The following is a 21,746-nucleotide window of genomic DNA, read 5'->3' on the forward strand; positions in this document are numbered from 1 at the left end:
TAACTATGTTAAATGCGAGGAAAGAAGTGCAAACCGGGCGTGTTGACCTCAAACAGTCCCCTTAAAGCAACACCATAAACTAGAGTGAGGACTACGTTGGTGGTCCTGTAGTAAAAGCCTGTTGTAATCTTTTCATTGGACAATTATTTGAACATTTCGCTGAAATAAACTAAGCTGCCTGTGTCACATGTTGGTTATGTAAATGAGACCGACATTTGACAAGGAGAAAGCCTTGCATTCAATTGTGATTATATCGTGATCTTCTTAATCTTGAAGGAAAATATGTTTAAACGTATGTTGTTCATGATCGTTGTTGTCGTTGACGATATCGCTAAATGTTGTTGACGGTATCGCTGATTGTTGTTGTCGTTGACGGTACCGTTGATTGTTGTTGAAGATATCGCTGATTGTTGTTGTTGTTGTTGTTGACGATACCGTTGATTGTTGTTGACGATATGGCTGATTGTTGTTGTTGTTGTTGACGATACCGTTGATTGTTGTTGACGATATCGCTGATTGTTGTCGTTGTCGACGATATCGCTGATTGTACGTTGTTGTTGTCGATGATATCGTTGTCAGCATCATGTCTGCTGAAACAATTTTCACTTAAGTATTCTCGATCACGTTATGTTTTTATCATTAAATGGTGTCTACTGACATTTTGTCGCGATATAGTTGATTCTTTCTCTTATAACCAAAGTAATAAAGCCAATTCCCTCTCCTGTACTGTCGATGAGGTCGTAGCGGTCACGCGGTCAAACTGTGTATTTATTTTGCTAAATTTTTGACCTAGATGTCGCGTCCTTTGATTTACGTTTAATACTAGGCCCGTGTCTTTTCATCATGCACATGTTGCTTGGCCGTGGGCTAACGGCATAAGTTTGTTGCCCGAGGGGCTGAGAGTCGCCCAAACAACAATCTGGTTTACGGCACGAAGCCGTCGGAAAGGCCAAAAAAGAAACTGTTCCTGGTCATAGACATTCAGCGAAAGTGATACGGCGACGAGGTTGTTTTTTCTTTTTTTCTTTTTTCTCCTTTCTTAAATGTTGGTACTATTGATGCAACAGTTATTCTTTTATCACTGGCTGCATAATACTTCCGTTTTCTTTTTAGCTTATGGACATGCGAACAGTGATACCATGGATAGCTGTACTTATGGGTATGTAACCCCCCCCCCCCACCAACAACCCATCCTACTCCCTCGAAAAAGACATGACGCGCAGGTTCTGAAATGACGCGCGCAGTGACCAGAAACGATCTTTTTTTCTGTTTTTGACCAAATAGACTGTTTTAGGCGGCTCTAAGGCCAAAGGGAAGACAAAAGTATGCTGTTACCTGAATAGTGCTAGTCAATATCTATTTCGCAACATATATCATACAATTTCCTGGCCGAAAATCGAAAAGGTCCTCAGCTATCATTACTTGCCTTGGTCGAAGAAGACACTGCTATCTTTGCGTTCTAGAATGTGCGCATGCGTAGACAGTTCTTTCAACGGTTGTTCCGAACTATTAACCAGTTAACATTTTTGGGAAACAGTTGACCGGTAACTTGCTCTTTGCGTGTATCAGGGTAAAATGACGTATACCACGTGACTAAACTAACGAATTACAAACGAGAGTTTGCATGAGGTACATTTATACAATCTGGTCTGTGACAGTCTGTATGGGATGTTTACAGCTTACTAAGCGATTCCATTTTATCTCTTTGTTATCCGTATTTTTTTCGTACGTTTTCATCGAGGAGACACGGTACGGTGATTATGAACATTCACGCTGAAAATTCATTTTCTGTCACGCGACAAAATTACCGACCATGTCCTCCAGGCATATTGTAATCGACACTTTGCACGATACAGCTGAAGTTTACTTTCTGCATGATATGCGCAATTATGTGCGGATCGTTTTCTCGAGTTGATGCGGAAGAAAGTGGCTTGCAGGGCAGATGTTTATTATGCATGGTGAATACCAACATGTTTTTTACGCACACACACACACTGTGCAAAATCTACACAGGAATATATGTAAACTTTACGTCTTCACTATTTCAACTTTCTCAGTACTAGTAATCTGTATTCTTCTATCAGAGTTCAAATTATGATTTTATGGTGTTTTTTAATTTGCAGTAAATTGTGTCCCATTTTCCCCATGAATGCTTAGATATCGCTGGGTCTGAGCCGTATAATCGCATTTAGTACGCAAGCAAATACGTGCTCCTTGTCTTTATTGCCATTCTTTATTTCTGCCATGGTCAGAGCAGAATCCTCATTGCGATTTTGACGCACGTAAAACGAATGGGGGTCTTACCCCTCCCCCTAGAATTACTTTTCTCGTGCGTCAGCTTTTTTGATCGACGCTCCTTTAACCTCCCCCTCCCCCAAAAAAAATATGTTTCTGGTCAGGCCGTGTTTTCAAAATTGGTGCGACGATGCGATTTTTTATTTTTTATTTTTCCACCAAGGCCAAAAAAAAGAAAGCTTGTATTTCTGGCCATTGCCATTTGGCCAAAGTGATGAGGTGATACACAGTTTACATTTTCAATCCATCTTGGTTTGAGATCTTTTCCATTGATTGAAAAATACTCCTCCTTGAGTATTTCAGTGATGAATCAAAGTGGTTTGTATAGGTTGCGTATATTTCATATGGCCCGACCGCAATATTGAGAACACATGGTGTACCTTGGTGGTTGTCTCTAGATATTCACAAAAAGGGTAAATTTGTGTCTTATTTAACTAAAAGTGACACAGGGTAATCTGAAATTTTCTGGAATGGCAACTATACATCCTGAAAGTCATTAAATCATGGCAGTATGAAAGAGATGACATTATACAATACATCCATACATGTATATCATAACTATCGGTCGGTGAACCCATGGTTAAAGTTTTTAAAAGTCGTTATGAAACAAAATTGCTTTCACAATATCCAAAGCATTTGTTGAAAATTTTATTGGTTTGGAAACACCACAGAGATATCTGAAAGCATAAATAAGACAGAGAAATTTAATAACAAATACATTAAAAACAAGGCAGTATTGCTGAAGGCAATGAGTACTTGGGCCGAGATAGAGTAATTTTGAGGACAATATATACTACTATTCAAATATGGTCTTGAATTTCCTCCAGTCAATTAGGCATTTGATTTACTGGTTATTAAACGAAGCAATCGCATGACAACGGCAAATATGTCTAGCAATTTTGTGTAGTTTGAGGCAGGGGTTCTTTATTTATAGTGAAATTGCTTAAACTCCTTAAATATTCAAATTACTGCAAATTTCTTTTGTTCTCGATGGTAGATGTCTAATATTTAGATGGGCATATTTAGATTTCTACCCTATAGTTATCCCTATATACCAAAAATCGGACATCTAGCTCTACCGGCTTGCTCAGAATTAGATATGCGAATAATTAATGAGGTACAATATGTGGTGTCATAAGGTGTCCCATCATACCAAATATGAAGGGTGTAGCACTTGTGATTACTGAGTTGTGGACAAATATATATATTTGAGGTCAAAGGTCATTGAGGTCACATGACATTTTGTCAAAATAATTGTATTGCTAAGTTATCTCTATATACCAAAAATCAGACCTCTAGCTCCATTGGCTCGCTCAAAATTAGATATGCGCATAATTAATAAGGTACAATATGTGGTGTCATAAGGTGTCTTATCATACCAAATATGAAGGATGTAGCACTTGTGGTTACTGAGTTGTGGACAAATATATATATTTGAGGTCAAAGGTCATTGAGGTCACGTCACATTTTGTCATAATAATTGTATTGCTAAGTTATTCCTATATACCAAAAATCAGACCTCTAGCTCTATTGGCTCGCTCAAAATAAGATATGCACATAATTAATGAGGTACAATATATGGTGTCATAAGGTGTCCTATCATACCAAATATGAAGGGTGTAGCACTTGTGGTTACTGAGTTGTTGACAAATATGTATATTTGAGGTCAAAGGTCACTGAGGTCACGTGACGTTTTGTCAAACAAATTATATTGTTAACTTATCCCTATATACCAAAAATCAGACCTCTAGCTCTATTGGCTCGCTCAAAATTAGATATGCGCATAATTAATGAGGTACAATATGTGGCGTCATAAGGTGTCCCATCATACCAAATATGAAAGGTTTAGCACTTGTGGTTACTGAGTTATGGACAATACTGTATATTTGAGGTCAAAGGTCACCAAGGTCACATGATATTTTGTCAAAATGTCTGAGATATCTGCGTGAACCGATGGACTCACTGATGGACTCACGGACGGATATGACCCAATCTATAAGCCCCCTGGACTTTATCCGTGGGGACAAAAACTGTGTCACTGCATCCTTTAGGCAATATGAATACGATGAGAAACTAAATTTTTATTTTTCTTGGCCTTAACATGAAAGTCTATGGAGAACTGCCTTATACATGGGAGTCTATAGAGGTGTAAACTAAAAAGTCCTCTAGCACGGCCAAATTCGATCGCATTGTGAAACAAATCGACGTGCATCTGTATGGGGTTGGGTACTATTCTTGTGCAAAGTTTGAAAGAAATTGACCAGGGCATGTCTGAGATATCTGCGTGAACGGACGGACGGACGGACTGACATGACCAAACCACAGAGTAATATTATACACAGAGTGGCAACAGCTATTGTTTAAGGTGTGAAGCGGTTACGTAAGCAATCCATGTTTGCCTCGCCTCACGAAGCTCTTGGCTCTCTTTTCCGAAGAGTGCCGACCATGCACCCTTCGGTAATTTTCGGATTTTCACCAATTGTTAAGCGAAAGTATGTTCGACAAAGTTTGTGTTGTTGTTGTCTTGTGGTGCTGATCGGAATGGATGTGCTGGCAAAAACGGGAGTGTTTTGAGCTTCAGGAAAGTGGATTTTACCGTTTTAAAAGTTCCTCTCATATTTTTATGAATATATAATGAGTGTGTTTGAACCAAATTTGAAAGTCTTTTATCGATACTGTCTGGTTTTACTCAATGGTTTACGGTCAGTCACACCGTCTTTTACACGTGCGCCAAGAAAGGACATGTTTATGAAACTGCTGGCGTGTTATGTTTTGATTGGCGTGAGGCAGTGTTTCTGGCCTGAGAGCTCACAAAGTAACTATGGTTGCTACGCGACTGGCAGTACGATGCCATCTCGTCGTATGTTTCGCATAATCTCGTATAATTATCAACCACAAACCAAGCCTCCAAAAAGTTTAACACCTTTGAAGCTCATTTTAATATGAAAAGCCAATAGTCTACCGAGACGACCATGGAACAAAAGGCATGCAAGTGTTGCCACTCTGTCTATGATATTACTCTGTGACCAAACCTATAACTCCCCCAGGACTTCGTCCGTGGGCACTAAAAACAACGCAACAGTTATTACAGCTACACCGGCGGTAGGTTCATATCCAGAGCCCCGTACGGTCTGCCGCCGTCGCTTGAAAACAATCTCATAAACGTGGCCATATGGGCAACTGTGTATGAGCAGCTGGATACTTGACTTCCCGGAGAAGGCGAGCTGTCACGTTCAAGCTCAGGATTATTTGTCGATCAAATTTCAGTAAATTTACCTTACCTAGATGAAATTTTGTCTATATGCTGAAATTTCGCCGAAGTTTGACAAAATTGCATCGATCTTTCAGGTTCATACCCGACATTTTGAGTTTTGAGTGCAGACAGAAATAAGTTTTGAGGCAACATGGCTGCGACCCATGTTGACCCCTAGCCCTGCGTACGATGCTATGTGCTACAGCTAACACACAGCATCGTACGCAGGGCTAGCGAGAGAGAGTTGCCGACATTGACGGTTATTTACGAGAAGTGAATAAAAGACTGTCATTTTTGGAAGCGATCGAGTAGCTGAGGTAGGCTGGGATACGACTTGGGCCCAAGAACGCTGAATTTCGGCAGTAATTTGGCTTTTTACGTCAAGTCCCAAAATGGATTTGAAGTCACCGACCCTACGTACGCGTACGGGTCTTTGCAGGGCTGTGGTGAGCGGGGCGATTAGCTGTAGCGGAACACACAGGATCGTACGCAGAGCTAGTTGACCCCAAGTGAAAATGTGTTCGCGATCAAATCTTCCTATATTTTTTTCAGAATTTTCGACAAAATCATTGCTTCTTACATCTTTTGTAAAAATATAAAATATTAAAATAAAAATGCGATGTGCCATGTCTCCAGATTTCTAAAATATCGTTCGTTGACCGTTCGACGGAATACTCATTTCGCAAACTTGTGACGCAGTTGAAATTCAATACTGACCGCCAAATAATCTTAATGAGACCAGATCATTCTAGACATCCTCCAAATTATCCAACCTTTCGCGTTAGAGTTCAGCTCGCTTAGAGGATCATAACATTCTTCGGCCTTCGTTTAGATCGACCCTAATCTCTCCCATTTAGGAAATAAATACACAAGCTACCTTGACAGAACTTCGTGCACCATCCAGGACCAAACACACTACAAATCTGTCTTGACGTCATCATCTCCTTACATGGTAATCGGCATACCGTATTTTTTAGCAAAGGAGACACAGAATACGTCGGCGTATTCAGTTTCAAAACGTATTACATTGTGTGATGTTGTCAAAAAAAGGTAATGTTACTGCTGTGGTATAAATTACAAAACACAAAAGTTCAAATCAGTTTATTTTGGACTGGCTTTACCCAACATTTAATATTGTTTCTTATGCCAGATTTGACCACGTGCTTACTGGCGACCCTTTACATGCAAATTTTGTGTCAAATGGTGTGTTCTCCTGGAAAAACAAACGTACGATTTCTATATGAAGGAGGCGAAATTGCCCTCAAAACTCGAAACCACCCCTTTATGGGGTGTACCTAGCTATTTTGAACGAGCTTCTCGAATCTGCAGCTCTATTTCGAAATGATGGTCTGGTTTTCTCAGCTCAAGGATAAGTGTTCTCCATCGCTGTGGGCATTACTATTCTCAACTGGGGGTACAGTTTCCAGTCGTAATGTTTTTCATTGTGTCCGGGATATAAAACCTTTCCTTTTCACAATTTTACTTCGATTAACACTAGTCCACATCTTGTCAGCGATTAAACATGTTTCAAGTTTAAATGTTAAATTCTGGTCTCGAGCCCTCTTGTTCGACCAAACTGAAATTACCCCTCCCACTTTGGCTCGTCCAGTGGGTGTAGCAAGGGTCGTGCCATCGCCTAGGAAACGGAGGGTGCATTAATTGTTGAATTTCGATGCACATTTTGATTATATTCAGAAGATTTTGTGGCAAAAACTCAGATAGAGAAGCATTAATATTCACATCTCACTTATTCAAGACTGGCTGAGAGCAGCACTTCCATTCAGTTAACATCATTACGCCATTTATTATGCCAAGAAAGATGAAGCCAAGACATTTTGCCCTCCCTGGTCTCAGCCAGGAATGGTTATACCTTACAGAGTTTTTCCCACGGAATGAAAACAAATGTACTTGGGCTGAGGCCTAAGTACAATAACATTAATATTTTTTTCCTTTCCAGTAACCCAATCCAGAAACAGACAGAGCGATCTGTACACAGACCGTCTAGTCTATGGTCTGTATAACACTTGATTGTCATATTCACATTGTATTATATTACCATGCCCTGCCCGTCGCATTTTGATTGGTCGAGCTGAACCATGTGACCACACAGTAATAGTTTGTTTACATGCCCGTGAATAAGAATAATAAGATTAACAATCAAAGTATCGTAACTTTACAGCTCAAACGTAAATCATAATCAATCACAAAATAAAATGGAGCACTTGTAGGTCAAGTTGAGATACTTTTTTCTGAAAACATCTCAGGATTTGCCAATTTTTACAGCGCGCGTGACAGTGCGTAGCGTATGCTCAGTTTTGGGGCCCAGTTGTCGTTCGCTCCGGAAATTTCGCAAATTTTTACGGTTTTCTCGGGTTCGCTGATAATATAATGGAAATAACAGACTCCGCTCTGCCCATTAACGTTTATTTGTGGGCGCGGGCTCGAGGAAGCTCGCCCTTGCCCACAAATAAACGTTAATGGTCAGCGCGTCGCCCGTTATTTCATAATGAAACATATGTCTCCCACGAGTAACATATATAGCCTTGATGTTTATGCACTTTAAGTTACATAACCGGTGTCCCATAAGGCACTGCATATAAGTGGATCATATTTGCGGCGGTTTGAACTTCCATGACCTCGCCAACTTACATGAAAAATGTAATACAAGGTACATGAGTCGATGGTATGGTGGGCCCAGCCCTATTACACTTACACCTAAGGGTCTGGTCAGTTTCTTAGGCCGGGGTGGATCCATGGGGTCACTCTGTTTTTTACTTTAGTGAGATATCTGGATGCTTGCAAGTCAAACTGAAAGTCTGTTTTGCAAAGCGCTCTCATCATTATGAAATCTGCAGTTTATATACAAAGCATGACAGAAAACCTCACCTTTTACTGTTTTGTCTACTAGAACTCAGCATACCTTTTTGTGTTTTCCAACAGGGGGTCAGCCACTATGATGCCCGCAGAAAATAATCCACCGCCTCCCCAGGCTGAAGAAACTGAACAGTCCCTAAGTTTGAATTAAACCTTGGCTCACAGGTGGGAGTAGTTCAGGCTGAAGAAACTGAACAGTCCCTAAGTTTGAATTAAACCTTGGCTCACAGGTGGGAGTAATCTATACAGCCTTGGTGTTTATGCAGTCTGAGTTACACAACGACTGTCCTTTGAGGCATTCAATCATCATTTTAATCACCGTAGTCTTTCTAGGAAAATACAATCTACGTTACGCTACGCAGAGCCAAGAGTTCACACACTGACTCGAGACACAGGCACTTGAATTTAACGACAATTCACGTTCAGAAAACACTACTGGGATTATGATGGGTACCAAAGTTTGCATTTTGTTTGAAAACAAAACACAAAAATGCTTCTTTTCATACCTCCAAAATTGAATGAAATTCAGTCAATAGCGAAGACGCGAGAACATAGGCACCACTACACTTACGAATGTTTAAAGCTTTGCTACTGTCATTCTTACCTCGTTTCGTCGTACACGATGTTTGTTATTTTATATTATAGCCATGGATTAGTCGCCATTATAAATACAGACTGTTTTAATCAGTGTAATCTAGGTATGAGGCTAAACTCGATTAGTGCCTATGGTAACCATTTTTCAGTCTTTTTCTCATGTGACGATTTGTTATAAGTTTTTTCTGTACTATAATTGTTTGTAGTTATGGGAATATATTATTATTATTGTTGTTGTTGTTGTTGTTGTTGTTGTTGTTGTCGTTGTTAAATCCAAGTAGACCAACTTTCATCAAGAAGGAGTACTATTTCGGTAGCACTACTGTACTAGACATCTTCCTACCCAAACTACTGTGCGAAGTGAGGGACATATGCTGCCTGCCGAGCGACAGGTTGCTGGAAAATTTGTTATTTTGTTTCGGTATCTCTACATGTTCAGTTTCTTTTAAATTGACTTTTTTCGTTTTCTCTGACATTATTTCCACAAGTACGTAACTTAAACATAGGAATAGTTCGTTAAATATGCAATTGGTGACTAACTAAGGTAAATTTGGAAAATGATGTCTTTCAATGTCCGTGTATGTACTATTAACGTCACAAGCAAAATTCATAACATTTGGTGCAGGCACGCCTGAATTGGATATACGGAAAATTTAATTTTTTTAAAACGTGTAAATTACCAATTATTTGATATAAAACTGTAATATGCCTTGCATTTCGCTCAAATGTTGGTATGACCAATATCTGTACCAAGTTTCATCAAAATTTGGTGCGGCCTTCGTTGATATATTTATTCAAATCGAAATATTATTAAGTATGAAAATCAGCGATAAGCTGATGAGAAACTGATGTACATGTCATTACTACTTTCATGTATTTGTATCAACAATACATATAGCATATTTCATCAACTTTTGGTCAAGGTATACAATCTTTTTCATCAAATTAGCGGGAAAAAAGGTATATGAGCAGCGATGAAATCGATGTCAGTCAATGTTCTTTACAATTTCTGCATAAAAGCATCCATGTTGATACACCGAGTAATCCTGCGCTCGGGCCCACAAAGATTACACAGTGTACTTACAGTGCAACTACAGAAAAGACTATACTATACACGTTGTGTACATAGAGTGTCATATACATTGCTGTATTAGCCGCTAAGCCTTACTTAGGGCTCACTCAAAGTGCAACACCATGCGACTTGTCAGACGCGATGTGATCAGGAGGAACGCAGACCAACATCTCTTTCACTGCTGTTCTCATCAGTGATTTCGTCTTGTTGTGGTTACCAGGGTTATTATCCCTAATTGTGAAAGTTCGTCAAATACCCGAATGCTTGACGTCATTGACATAAAACCGCTACATGGCCTTTGACAGTGTCAAATATTTGTGTGATCAGTATGTCTAGCAAGAGTCATCAAATTTGATGCAGTTTTTCTGGGAATATCTGATTTCTGAATAATAACTTATGCTAATTTGCAGCAATTCTGCCGGCCGCACCCTCAAATAAACTAGTTGTTTCTAGCCATTTTCAATGTACCAGATTTTATTCCGTAGAGAAGAGTAATTCTTCAGATATTGCGCCAATAGAGTCAGGCATGTAAAGTTGTGCGACAACGGCACATTTGTGCGAACACACCGACTAAACATAAATGCGAAATGGTAGAATGATGTTGCTATAAGCTACAAACGTCTACTCTATCTACAGCTCTCTCTCTCTCTCTCTCTCTCTCTCTATATATATATATATATAGAGAGAGAGAGAGAGAGAGAGAGAGAGAGAGAGAGAGAGAGAGAGAGAGAGAGAGAGAGAGAGAAGACCTGCGTGCCACTACATTTAAATTGATGCTGGCATCCACATTGACGAGTCGACCGGAACCTAAAATGCATTGTCTCACGCTATGAACGCATCTGCTGTAGAGGCCATATCGAGGACATCGATCTTATCACTGAAAAGTGTGTTAATTCGTGAAGATCGCATCACCCCTTTTTTCAACGAAAGACTTACTCGAAGTGAATTATTAAGAGCATCCCACTAGGTATCTTAAAACCGGTCCATAAATGGAAACAGAAAAAGACACGCATTATTTAGTAATTACAAATTATGTATAGTCTATGTTTGCGAAATAATAGCGGAAATCGTGTTTTGAAAAAGTAATAAATAATACAAGTCTGGCTGTCTCACCATCGCACATTTTACGCTGCAGGCAAGACAAAAAATTACCCCGTGAGCACAACATGGTTTCTATCTGTTACTTGTATCTAGAAGAACGGCAATCATCTTTTCGCACTAGTTCCCTCGTGCCTTCTAGGTCAAAGAATGATGAAAAAAACACTAAATATTTGAAAAGTGTGTCAGTCTCGCGCGACATGGCAGGCACTCAATACCGTAGAATATTAGCCTATTTAATCACAGTGTAAAGGTTAGTCCATAAATTAGTAAGGATCACGTTTAAATCAATCAATTATGAAATTGTTCTAGTCACCAACATACAAAATGTATGTATTTGACCCATGCGCTCTCGAAGAAAACTGCTCGTTGCCAAGATACAAACAAAAGACACCCGACTATTGAATATTAATCTCGGATAATTAATGAGAATAGACGCGTACATATTATTACTGTCACCGTTAACCTTTTAGTCCGCCGCCAGCGCAAACTAGCTAATATATGTATCGTTTAATAATTTAGCACTGGGAAAATGAAAAGAAAATTAAAATTTTTACATGAAAAATTCGTACAATTGATCGGTACTAAATGGACTGCGCAATTCACTTTCAGACAGGATATCACACTGACGACTCAGGCACATTTTATATTTCATTTCACGCCAATAAATCGTATTAGTTTAGGACGTCGAAGGAAAGCAATCCCCATGATCGATGCCAGCTATATGTTCCGTCCGACACGTCAATGAGAACGATGTCTTGTTCTCGGCTCGAGTCGTATGGATGTACCTCCAGCACAGCGCTGAATTTCGCGAATACAACAGTATTCACTTGCTTCAAGGTAGTATGCGCCCCGAAAGTGGAAGAATTAAACTTTTACTCAGACTTTCCTCAAAGAAAATTTCAACCATTCTCTTTCAAAACTAAGTATAACAACCGGGGTTACCGTGCAAAATGTTGGTACTAGAAACAAATTACCTCATATTTATCGACAACTGAAATTCAAAATGGCCGCCTAGCCTGTATTTACTCTATTGAGAAAAAATAAATTAAGCTTCAATAAAACTAAGATGATGAACACTTTATTTACTCTTAGAGCTTTAAAATTAACCAACACAAGTGGTAAACGAGAAAAAGTATTGTGAAATATAGAATGAGTCTCGAAACTGAAAGTTTTTTTGCGTTTTAAGGTAGTATGCACCTCGAAAGTGAAAGACGTAAACTTTTGCTCAAACTTTCCTGTATGAAACTTTCAGCCATTCTCTTACTAAATCATGAATAAAAATCGGAGGTCACGGTGCAAATTTTGGTACTAGAGAAGCAAATTTTCCAAGATTTACCGATATTTAAAATTCAAAATGGCCACCATGAGTCCCTGTGTTAACTCTATAGAAAAAAAAATAAATTTTCGATTTTCGAAAAACTATGCCAGTGAAAAGTTTTCTTACACCAAGAGGAGCTTTAAAATGAACCCCAACCTGTGGTAGATCAGGCAAAGAGATATAAAAGTTCGCTAGTCCGAATATCTGTCCCCGAGGCACGTTCTACGTACCTTAAAGGTAAAAAGCGTCTCGAAACTGAGTTTTAAACTTTTGCTCAAACTTTCCTCAGGAAACTTTGAACCTTTCACTTTTATAATCGGGAATAATAATTTCAGAAGAAGAGGAACCCGGTACCAGAAAACCACCGGTCCGATATTTGGAACTCAAAATGGCCGCTACTGTTGCCTAGGGAGAATTCATGCGGGAAACTGTTCGATTTCACTGACACAAGAAAGTGAAAAATTCATTTACTGCTTCAAAAGAAGTCGACGTCCCGCAAAACTACTAGTAAAGCTCCGAAAAGTATCGTGTAAAGTCATAAACCCTCGAGGGTCTGTGGTAAAGTAGAGTGTCTGGAAATGTGTCCCCGAGGCCAGTTCTATATCAGTGCCCTACGACGCCTACGCCCAGAATACACCGTGACTGTCATCATAATTAAGCGCGGATTTCTGCTAATCCCCCGTTGATATATTTTAACAATATTGAGTTTCAATAGGTTTCAGCATCATCAACCACTGCATTAATTCGATGCAGCTTGCATTTCGTCCAATTTTCGTCGAGTTTGTGTCATGTATTACCTTAATACTTTGCCTGAGGCCGTCTTCTTAAAATCTGCAAACGTCTCTCCCCGTAATCAATACAAACTTAATTTCAGTTTTGAAACTTTGATCTTTGTCGTCACAGTGACGTAAGAGGAAGATTGCAACCATTAGAGTGGGTGGCAAGCGCATGTGAAATATTCTGACATCATTGTCAGTGAATTCTCTTTTACAAAGCAGGTTGTTTGCCTTGAAGAATGACTCATACCAGACTCATACAAACAATGTAAACTTCAGAGATTGAAGGTGTTAAGCAATCAATAGGGTCAATTAGCGTTACACTGTGTTTGCGAGATTTTGCCATAATATTTGATGAGCGAGTATGATTTAGCGGCACGATGGTGTTTTTTATAAATACATACATGCATCAGTAGGTTGATGATTGGACGGGATATTGAATCCAAAAGCTTACAGCTTGGATTTGTCGTTAAGAGCGGCATTTTCCGCGTTACAACTCACTACTTCTCAGGTCAATTCAGATAGTATGCCTGGGGCGCATCCATTCGTGTTGCCTGCCCATCCTCTCAAATTATCTGCTAAAAACTATAACAACATGATTTGACCGTTTCGCGGGTGAAGTCGCAGCGAAAAAACTGAATTGACACCATTACTTTAAAGACGCCCGTCAGTCGATGCAATATTTAAAAAATCATGTTCGCGCAATTTCCGAGCCCCGTGCAAACGAAGTCAATAAACGGCAATCTCGGCCACACGTCATCATTCATGACTACTTAGGGTCATATTTTGTGTCTCAGGGTCCTAATTGCAAGCGAACGCGATGAACGCATCTGCGTTCGAATTTGACACTCTCATTAAAATTAAGACGAACTGACAGGCAAAGGAAATTGTCATCGGATTGATGTAAACTTTCTGTTTAAAGATATTAATATCTTCTCAGCTAATAACGCTAAATCCCAATGGTGACAAATTAAAGAAAATGTGATCGATGCAGTATGTTGATCGATCATAAGCGCGACAAAACACTTCTAACGCCGCGCTAGTTTGCAGAAATCCCGCCAGGCTTTTCGCGCTAGTTTGCAGAAATCCCGCCAGGCTTTATCTTTTATCATTAAATCCTGAATAAAGATCGTGTTTCTTGCCTTACGGACAGCGTTAACAACATTAATTCGTGCAATGGCATGCGCATGCGTGTAACATGTCAGCATTTTATAGTATGACTTATAGACACGGCGACAAAACTACGTTTTTCTGAAGGCGTCCGAGGATTAAATTCGTCACTTCACGCCTACAATACAATAAAATCCTGCAGTTCCGCAACGATGCAAGTTTGATCCTTCTTGGAACAAAACGAGAGCATTTTAAGTAGTTTTTATTGAGACTATGATAATTAGACCCAGTGACTCGTTTTTGTGGTTATTATGTTTATGCAATTCTGTACAAGCTTCGGTAAATTTGGAGTCGCCGGGGGTTTTTTATTTCATCCAAAGTTATCGTTTGGCTTATTTTTCCCGTTTGGATCAATAATAGTATACAATCATTGCAATTAAATAAACTGTAGATGAATGAACCAGTCAATCTTACGCGAAGATAATTTAACAGTGTCGATGTCTTTTGCAACCGAGGTTTTATGCCGCGCGTCAACCAAGATTGCATCACGTACGTTTCTGATGTCGGTTGTATTTGAAACTGAGTTCATCGCTAGCCTGAGCTAACCAAAACTGCCTACGACATCGAAACAAGTCATTCTACACATTGTTGATTGTTAATGAGGTGGCATTGAGTTCTGTACGCAAACTTATGTATAACGCCGACGCATACTTATTACTTGGACAATGAAAATTAATGTTCTCGTAAAAAAATCACGCCAGAATGTCGCGTACATATTTGTCATCACTAGCTCAATCTGTGACGGAGTGAACTTTCTTTTATTTGCAGGGTTTACGCGCATCATACGCGTAGTTGACTAGACTTTTGCTTCAGATATAGTACAAGGAACTAGCGTTGGTGCAAATGGCCCAGAAGAGTTGTACATATCCTGTATTTCGGGGTTTCATACCTATGGGCGTCGCGTGTTGGAACGCAGGACTTTTATGAGCGATCTTACGCAACATGTTCAAACACCTACAGCAATAGGCATGCCATGCGTGAAAGCCAGCCGTAGAAATTCGCCGGATCACGTTCGGCATAACTAAGAGGAGAAGGCAAAAAAGATGAAAGTTGGAGGGAGAAGGGACAATGATACGTGAAAACCACGAGCTATCGCATGACAAGACCAAATAAATCATTGCAGAGATCAGTGTTGGTCAGAAAACTCTGACCCTCGTTTTGGAATACAGGATATAAACTTCACGCCAATCGACTGGCTTGGCAAATGTTTGTGTAATGTGGACGGTGTACGTTTCCATACCGAGTGCTATTTGACTTACCCTTTTACAGGGGGGTAGATAGGTTGAAAACGATACATTTGGATCAAATACACAATATCGAAGCGAACTTTAGACAGGGACACTTCATATGTCAAAAGTTGATGATTATTTTGCAAACACGGTGCCTGGCTCCGCGGAGTATAAGGCCAACTCGAAAAGTCGAAAGTTGCTTGAGGCTGATACATAACCCAGTTTTCCTTCTCACAAATTGAAGATTTATGTCTAAATTGATGCAGTGTGTTACTTGTCTTTGTTTGGACGTGTATTATAAACCACAATTTTTCATCGGTTCAACTGCGGGACTTAATTTGTCGTTTTAGTGTGGTTCGTCATAAATTTAATGTGGCAATGATTGGGAAACTGAGATCGTCGTGTCAACACTGTGGTAGGCCGAATTACACCAGTGCCGGTTCTGTAGGATGATAAGTTTGTAGAAGAACCGTGTGGAAAGGTGCCACGCAATTCTCACTATGCACTCAGGGAGCTGAAACTGAGAGTTGTTTGGCTACTTTGCCGCCATTGGTCGTTCCCATTGCTTTCACCTTGGACGAGTGCATCATCAATTTTGTCCCTGTAGTGCGGCCGGCCTTGCCCTGAAAAAATGTGTACATTCGAGTGGGTGCGTGCGAATGCACAAGCCCGTGTCTTATGTTCTATTTCTTGGCACAACCAGCCTTATATAGTACTCTGGATGTACTAGAAATGAGGATATTTTAGATTGTCATCCGTTCGTTAGTTATGTTACCATAGCATCGTGGTCACATGATCTCGTCATGGAGGAAGTATTCACTCTGTCAGAAATTTGGTCTCTCAATTTCCGGAGCTTTTGTTAAAAACTTTGACGATGAGCGCGTGTCAAATTTAAGTTTATCGGATGGGCATCGACCTTTGCAGATTGGCGCACCTCTAAAGGTACATGTAACATTTGCGGCATCGGTACAAGTTGAAAATGTGACGTACTCTTTGCTGTCAGTGAATGTCCTATGGCCTTTGAAGCATCCAATCACTTTACAGTAGAATTCAAGCTCAATTAGCAAATTGGATTTCACGCTTGGTACCCCCGATTCTGGTATAACGCTCGCAGGGTCAGAACTTTGCCTTGCGTTGGGAGTCAAGCAATCTCTCTCGACTTGTGACGCGCGTGAGCAAAACAACATTTTAGCTAAAACCCATAGCTGCTGCTGCTGCCGCAAACGGGGACCGTGTAATGAGAATGTTGTCGCCTTGACGTATTACTCAACCAACTGCAATGCGAACCCAATATGGTGACTGTTGATTCAAGACTAAAACAGAATCTCGTCCCGACCGATGGGGTCGACGTGACGTCATACTTTGATTACTATTCCACGTCTATGATCTAAATGGAGCACAAAGGTCCGTCGTTCCAAATTGAAAGCAAATTTGAGAAGCACATCTGTGTGACACAGGTGCAATAAAGAAGTCACTCCAATGTCGTCGCACCATGGATTTTTTCATCAATCTAGAAGTTTGATTCGCGTTTCCAATTATCTTCGGACAACTATTATCGTATTTTTGGATTACTCGAACATCTGTGAATTACTCAGTCAAGTACACTGGGTTGTAATGCAGTCTAATGGAGACACATAACTTGTTGTCATGACAACATGGTGCAAAGTACAACGTCCGTTTTGTCGGTGTGAGTACGATACTTTTGCACTCACGTATGCATCGTATCATACTGTGTGAAAAACATGAAATTTAGCAGTATGGGATGCGCGAAAAGACAAAGAAAAAGACGAATAAAGCTATCAAAGCTACAGATCTCAACCATTCATGTTTTAGTCCTATGAAATTTTGACGTGACTGTCTCTGCAAGTATTTTGATCGAACATACAATAATACAAAGCATTACCAATAAATTCACTAGCATAGGGGTCGCCAACATCTCAATTCTTAAATGACAAGATTTACAAGATTGTTATCAATTCATGAATCAAAATAAATCGTCTACTTTAGAGAACGGGCGAACTTTTTCATCAAAGACGTAACATCTAAATTATCGACTTATTCTAACTTTGCGTGGGTTCCTATTAATTCTTTGATTCAAGAAAATGAGTCGAGGATAAATGACATTTTTTCATATGTAAAGACAACTGTTAATCAGTAGTGATAGTATATGAGTCGTATGTTATCGAACATATCTTTGTCATTTTAATATTTATCATGGTAATAGTAATGATAATATAATAAAATGACGTAATATTAAATTCGCCTGTTCTCGCTCTGAAGTAGACCATTTATTTTAATGTTAAATTGCTAACATGCAGTAAATCGTATCATTTATCTTTCATTATTTAATTGTGTGGTTTTAAGATTGCTGTCTGAGATAATACATGAACTCTGGTATTTTCCCAGTCGTAAAAAAACATGGTTGTTAAGATCTGTCTCGGAAAAAAAAAAAGCTAATTAGAAAAAAGTAGAGAGTTTCCATGGTTGACCCGTTTCTGACCCGTGATGTGGTTCTGTACTTCCTTGCTGCTATACTGTACACTTGGGCTACCATCTCCCACTCTTTGTCAACTTCGATGACCCTTCGTCGATATGGCATACTTCAGCAATTACTGAGCCCGTCACGCTGGAAAGATATCGCATATAACTAGACTAAAAGGGTGGCCGTCATGCGGGGTCGATTCTGTACTGTCAAAGAGGGGCTGCTCCTACTAGGCATGTATCCATACAAGCGTAAATGCTGAACCGACATGTGTCTGAATGCATTTGCGCACAAAACATTGAAGCACATGTATTTGGTGATTCGTACTGGAACAGGCGACAAGAATGAAAGATTGACGCGAGAGTTAAGAAGAGTTAAGTGGAGTAGACGGATTTGGACCGATTTTTTCTACTACTGTTAAGTAAACAAAGCTGAGTTTGCGAAGAGAAGAGGTCGATCCCTTAAGTATGTCTGAAACGTGTCACACTGGCAAAACACGGGAATTGACAGATCTGCTCAACGCTATACACCGCGTCGTCAAACTGACTGCAATCAGTGTAAGCACTGGCCCGTGGGTCAAAAGGCCACAGGTTGAAAAAGTTGCACGGCGACCTCTGCATTGACGAGAACCGAAACTCGTGAACAGTTCACCTGTTCAATAGACCCAGCACGAAACGCATTTATTCGATGTTTACTGTATTCAAATACGAGCGGTAGGCCTAAAAGTTGAAGATGTGGAAACCGATCAGACTCTCCAGCTATGGTTAGTTTCAGAGATATCTCGGAAGGAGTAAGTTCGTTTCGAAGTGAGTCGACAGGGTGACTATTTTAGACTATGTGGACCGAAATAGAGCACGAGGGGACTGCTTGCTGGGACGATTTTGTGTGCACCTATAACGGATCGATATCACGTACACCAAAAAGGTGTGTGTCGCTGCCTTGCCCGTCTCATAGGGAAAACTTAGAAGCCCAAGATTCTGTCATTTACTGGGAGGTTAGGCCGGAGTGAAGCGGTCAGAACATCGCCAAGGATACGGTTGAACTTAATAGGTCAATGTGACATTTCTGTCCTATCCTAAAAAATAAACATAACAGCACGAATATTTCCAGTGCTCTCTTGAACAAATACATCGATTATTTAATACCTCAACAAGCCAAATAGTATCGTCGATAGGAACATTACAATGCATAACACAGATTGATACTTCTGTTACTTGTGAACCAATAAATTCTCAGAATTAATTAAAAACTTTACAACAATTGTGGAATTCGCATGATAGATCGATTGTGTAACTTAATACAATATATTTATATATATATATATATATATATATATATATATATATACGTGAACATAAATATAGACATACATATATACAAAATATGTGGTGCTTGAGTGTGCGTATCTGTATTTACATGCATGTCTGTGTACGTGATCTCAGCCCCTATGTCTTCCTTATCATAAGTCGTATCTTTTCTGTGTTCTCGCCTTTTATGTAGAACAATCAACAACTCGGTCCATTCTGTTGATATCACTAGTCGGGGTGTCTATGTTACTCATGTTACAAATGCGAGTGAGTATTGGAGCGACAAGACGAGTTCAAGGTTCACAATTCGAGGTCAAGTTCATCAATTGCCGACCTCTAAACATTTTTTTTTGGTTCGTGCTCGGACTACAATGCTCGACAAGATGTGACGTAGCCTTCACATTGCACGCTACGAGCAGAACGGTCCCAAATCCCAAGGCAGGAGTAAATTAATTGGATGCATCTTTTGAAGTGCTCGACGCTTGGGACAACCACATTGGTAGAGCTACACTCATCAACAGTGATGACAATCTGTCGCGTTGAGTGTTCTTCATGGCTGGGCACTGCGGCTTGCTAGTCAATACTGAGTGACTGGCGAGTTAGCCAAGCCATGCTCTGTTCCACCTCGAGAAACTCAACTTTACATCGGCTCGGAAACGAAGCAACACTGAACAATAGCCCGAATTATAAAACTTCATGACGTTCGACAACGGCAAAAAGTTTTATGTAGGATGCGCTTCACGGCGAAAAGAAAGCTCTTGTCGCGTAGAATATACAGAAAAGGGTTGACCATGGAATTGGAGTACTGCATCCAAAGCGCTATGTCGTAGATAATTACCGGTGTACAGTAAGATCCACACGATGCGTTCACAATGCTGACGATTTGCCATGGAATCCACGACAAAAAGAAAAAGCCCAGGAGGATCCCAAGTGTCGTCGCTGCTTTCTTGTCTCTCGTAACACGATTGTAGCGAACGGCCCTCTGGCTGGGCGTGCTGTTGGCGATCAGTGTGGTCGTGTGGTGTCCGCCTCTCCGCGAGAGGAAGACCGTCGTCTGTAGATCGGTGGATTCGGTTTGCGAGTCGAAGTCGTTCACCGGCGACGTCCTCACTCGGTGCCGAAAGTTGCCCAGCTCCTTGGCGCGTTTCCGAATGATGTAGTATATCTGGGCGTAGAGGACGAGCATGATGATGAACGGGAAGATGATGGTCATGAAGGTGCTGGTCAGGGTGTACGGAACGTTGTCGACCCACTCCACGTCGCATGTGTCGTTGTAGTCGATGATGCTGTATCCAGTCACCGCTTCCCATAACAACGTCGCTGGAACTTCGGCCATAAAGCCGCAGACCCACGCCGCGGCGATCATGCTGATGATAACCCGTTGGGTTCGGACAGGTCTGTAGCGCATAGGCTGTAAGATGGCCAGGTAGCGGTCAATGCATATCACCGTCATGTTGAAAACTGACGTTGACGACGTGAAGTAGTCCATTGACAGCCAAAACAGACACCGCCCTTGCCAAGAGTAAAGTCCCCTTGGAGGGTCTCCATGGCCATAAAGGGCATGACCATGAGACCAACAGCGATGTCCGTGCCGGCCAAGCTAACGTAGAAGTAGTTGGTGTACTTGCGGACATTTTTGGTGGTACAGAATGCGATGATGATCAAAAAGTTCATGGTGATCGTTACGACCATGATACTCGCCAGAACCACGGCCACCGTGACCATTTCAGCCCTGTTGTAGTTTCGCTCTGGAGTTTCCAGTTCAGTGTCATCCTGGTCGTAATAGTTGAGGTCAGAATCGTTGATGGCCGCCATGTTTCAGTCCCTCTAGGATGGACAATGCGGCGGTGTTTTCTACGCCCTTTTGATATTACTCACGTACATACGCTAATGTGGCAATGAATGAACACACACGAAACGAAAATTCCACGCCTGGCGGTGCAACTCCTAGAGACGCATTTCGCTGATCTCCAATGGCCTTTATTACCTCGCCGTTCAACAAGAGGGGAACAGAATCTGCCTACCCTCCCCAATCTTCGTAAGTTCGGCCAAGTACGGAAAATTTAGAAGGCAAATCCCAACGTAAACTCACAAGATGACCGGGACAACTCCGTGAGTCCAGACCAACACAAATTGTGATACGCAGAGCACACCGTAAGACGCCCACTGACGCGGTTCTAAATCCTCTGGAGGAATGAGCGACTTTGTTGGTTTTGATGTAGTAATTTACGCAGGCAGATAGATGGGTCGCCTGAGGTCACACGCATCCCATCTT

The 21,746-nt window shown here is 40.7% G+C and overlaps 1 protein-coding gene across 1 annotated transcript; it reads right to left on the minus strand.

The window, feature by feature from the left end:
- Positions 1–331: 331 nt before the first annotated feature.
- Positions 332–20,924, minus strand: LOC139134243 (5-hydroxytryptamine receptor 1D-like). The gene is made up of 2 exons (XM_070701157.1): positions 20,248–20,924; positions 332–587 (listed from the first exon to the last, which is right to left on the minus strand). Exons 1-2 carry the CDS (start codon positions 20,922–20,924, stop codon positions 332–334), a joined length of 933 nt encoding a protein of 310 aa, XP_070557258.1.
- Positions 20,925–21,746: the final 822 nt, after the last annotated feature.

Source organism: Ptychodera flava, chromosome 6, assembly GCF_041260155.1.
Source record: "Ptychodera flava strain L36383 chromosome 6, AS_Pfla_20210202, whole genome shotgun sequence".
Classification (NCBI taxonomy): Eukaryota; Metazoa; Hemichordata; class Enteropneusta; family Ptychoderidae; genus Ptychodera; species Ptychodera flava.

Coding starts and splice junctions, on each gene's coding strand:
- LOC139134243 (XM_070701157.1), bottom strand. CDS start 20,924: ATGACGGTGATATGCATTGACCGCTACCTGGCCATCTTACAGCCTATG. Junction 588..20,247: donor TCCATGGTCAACCCTTTTCT/GTATATTCTACG, acceptor TTGTTTCAGCAG/ACATGATGCTGACAACGATA.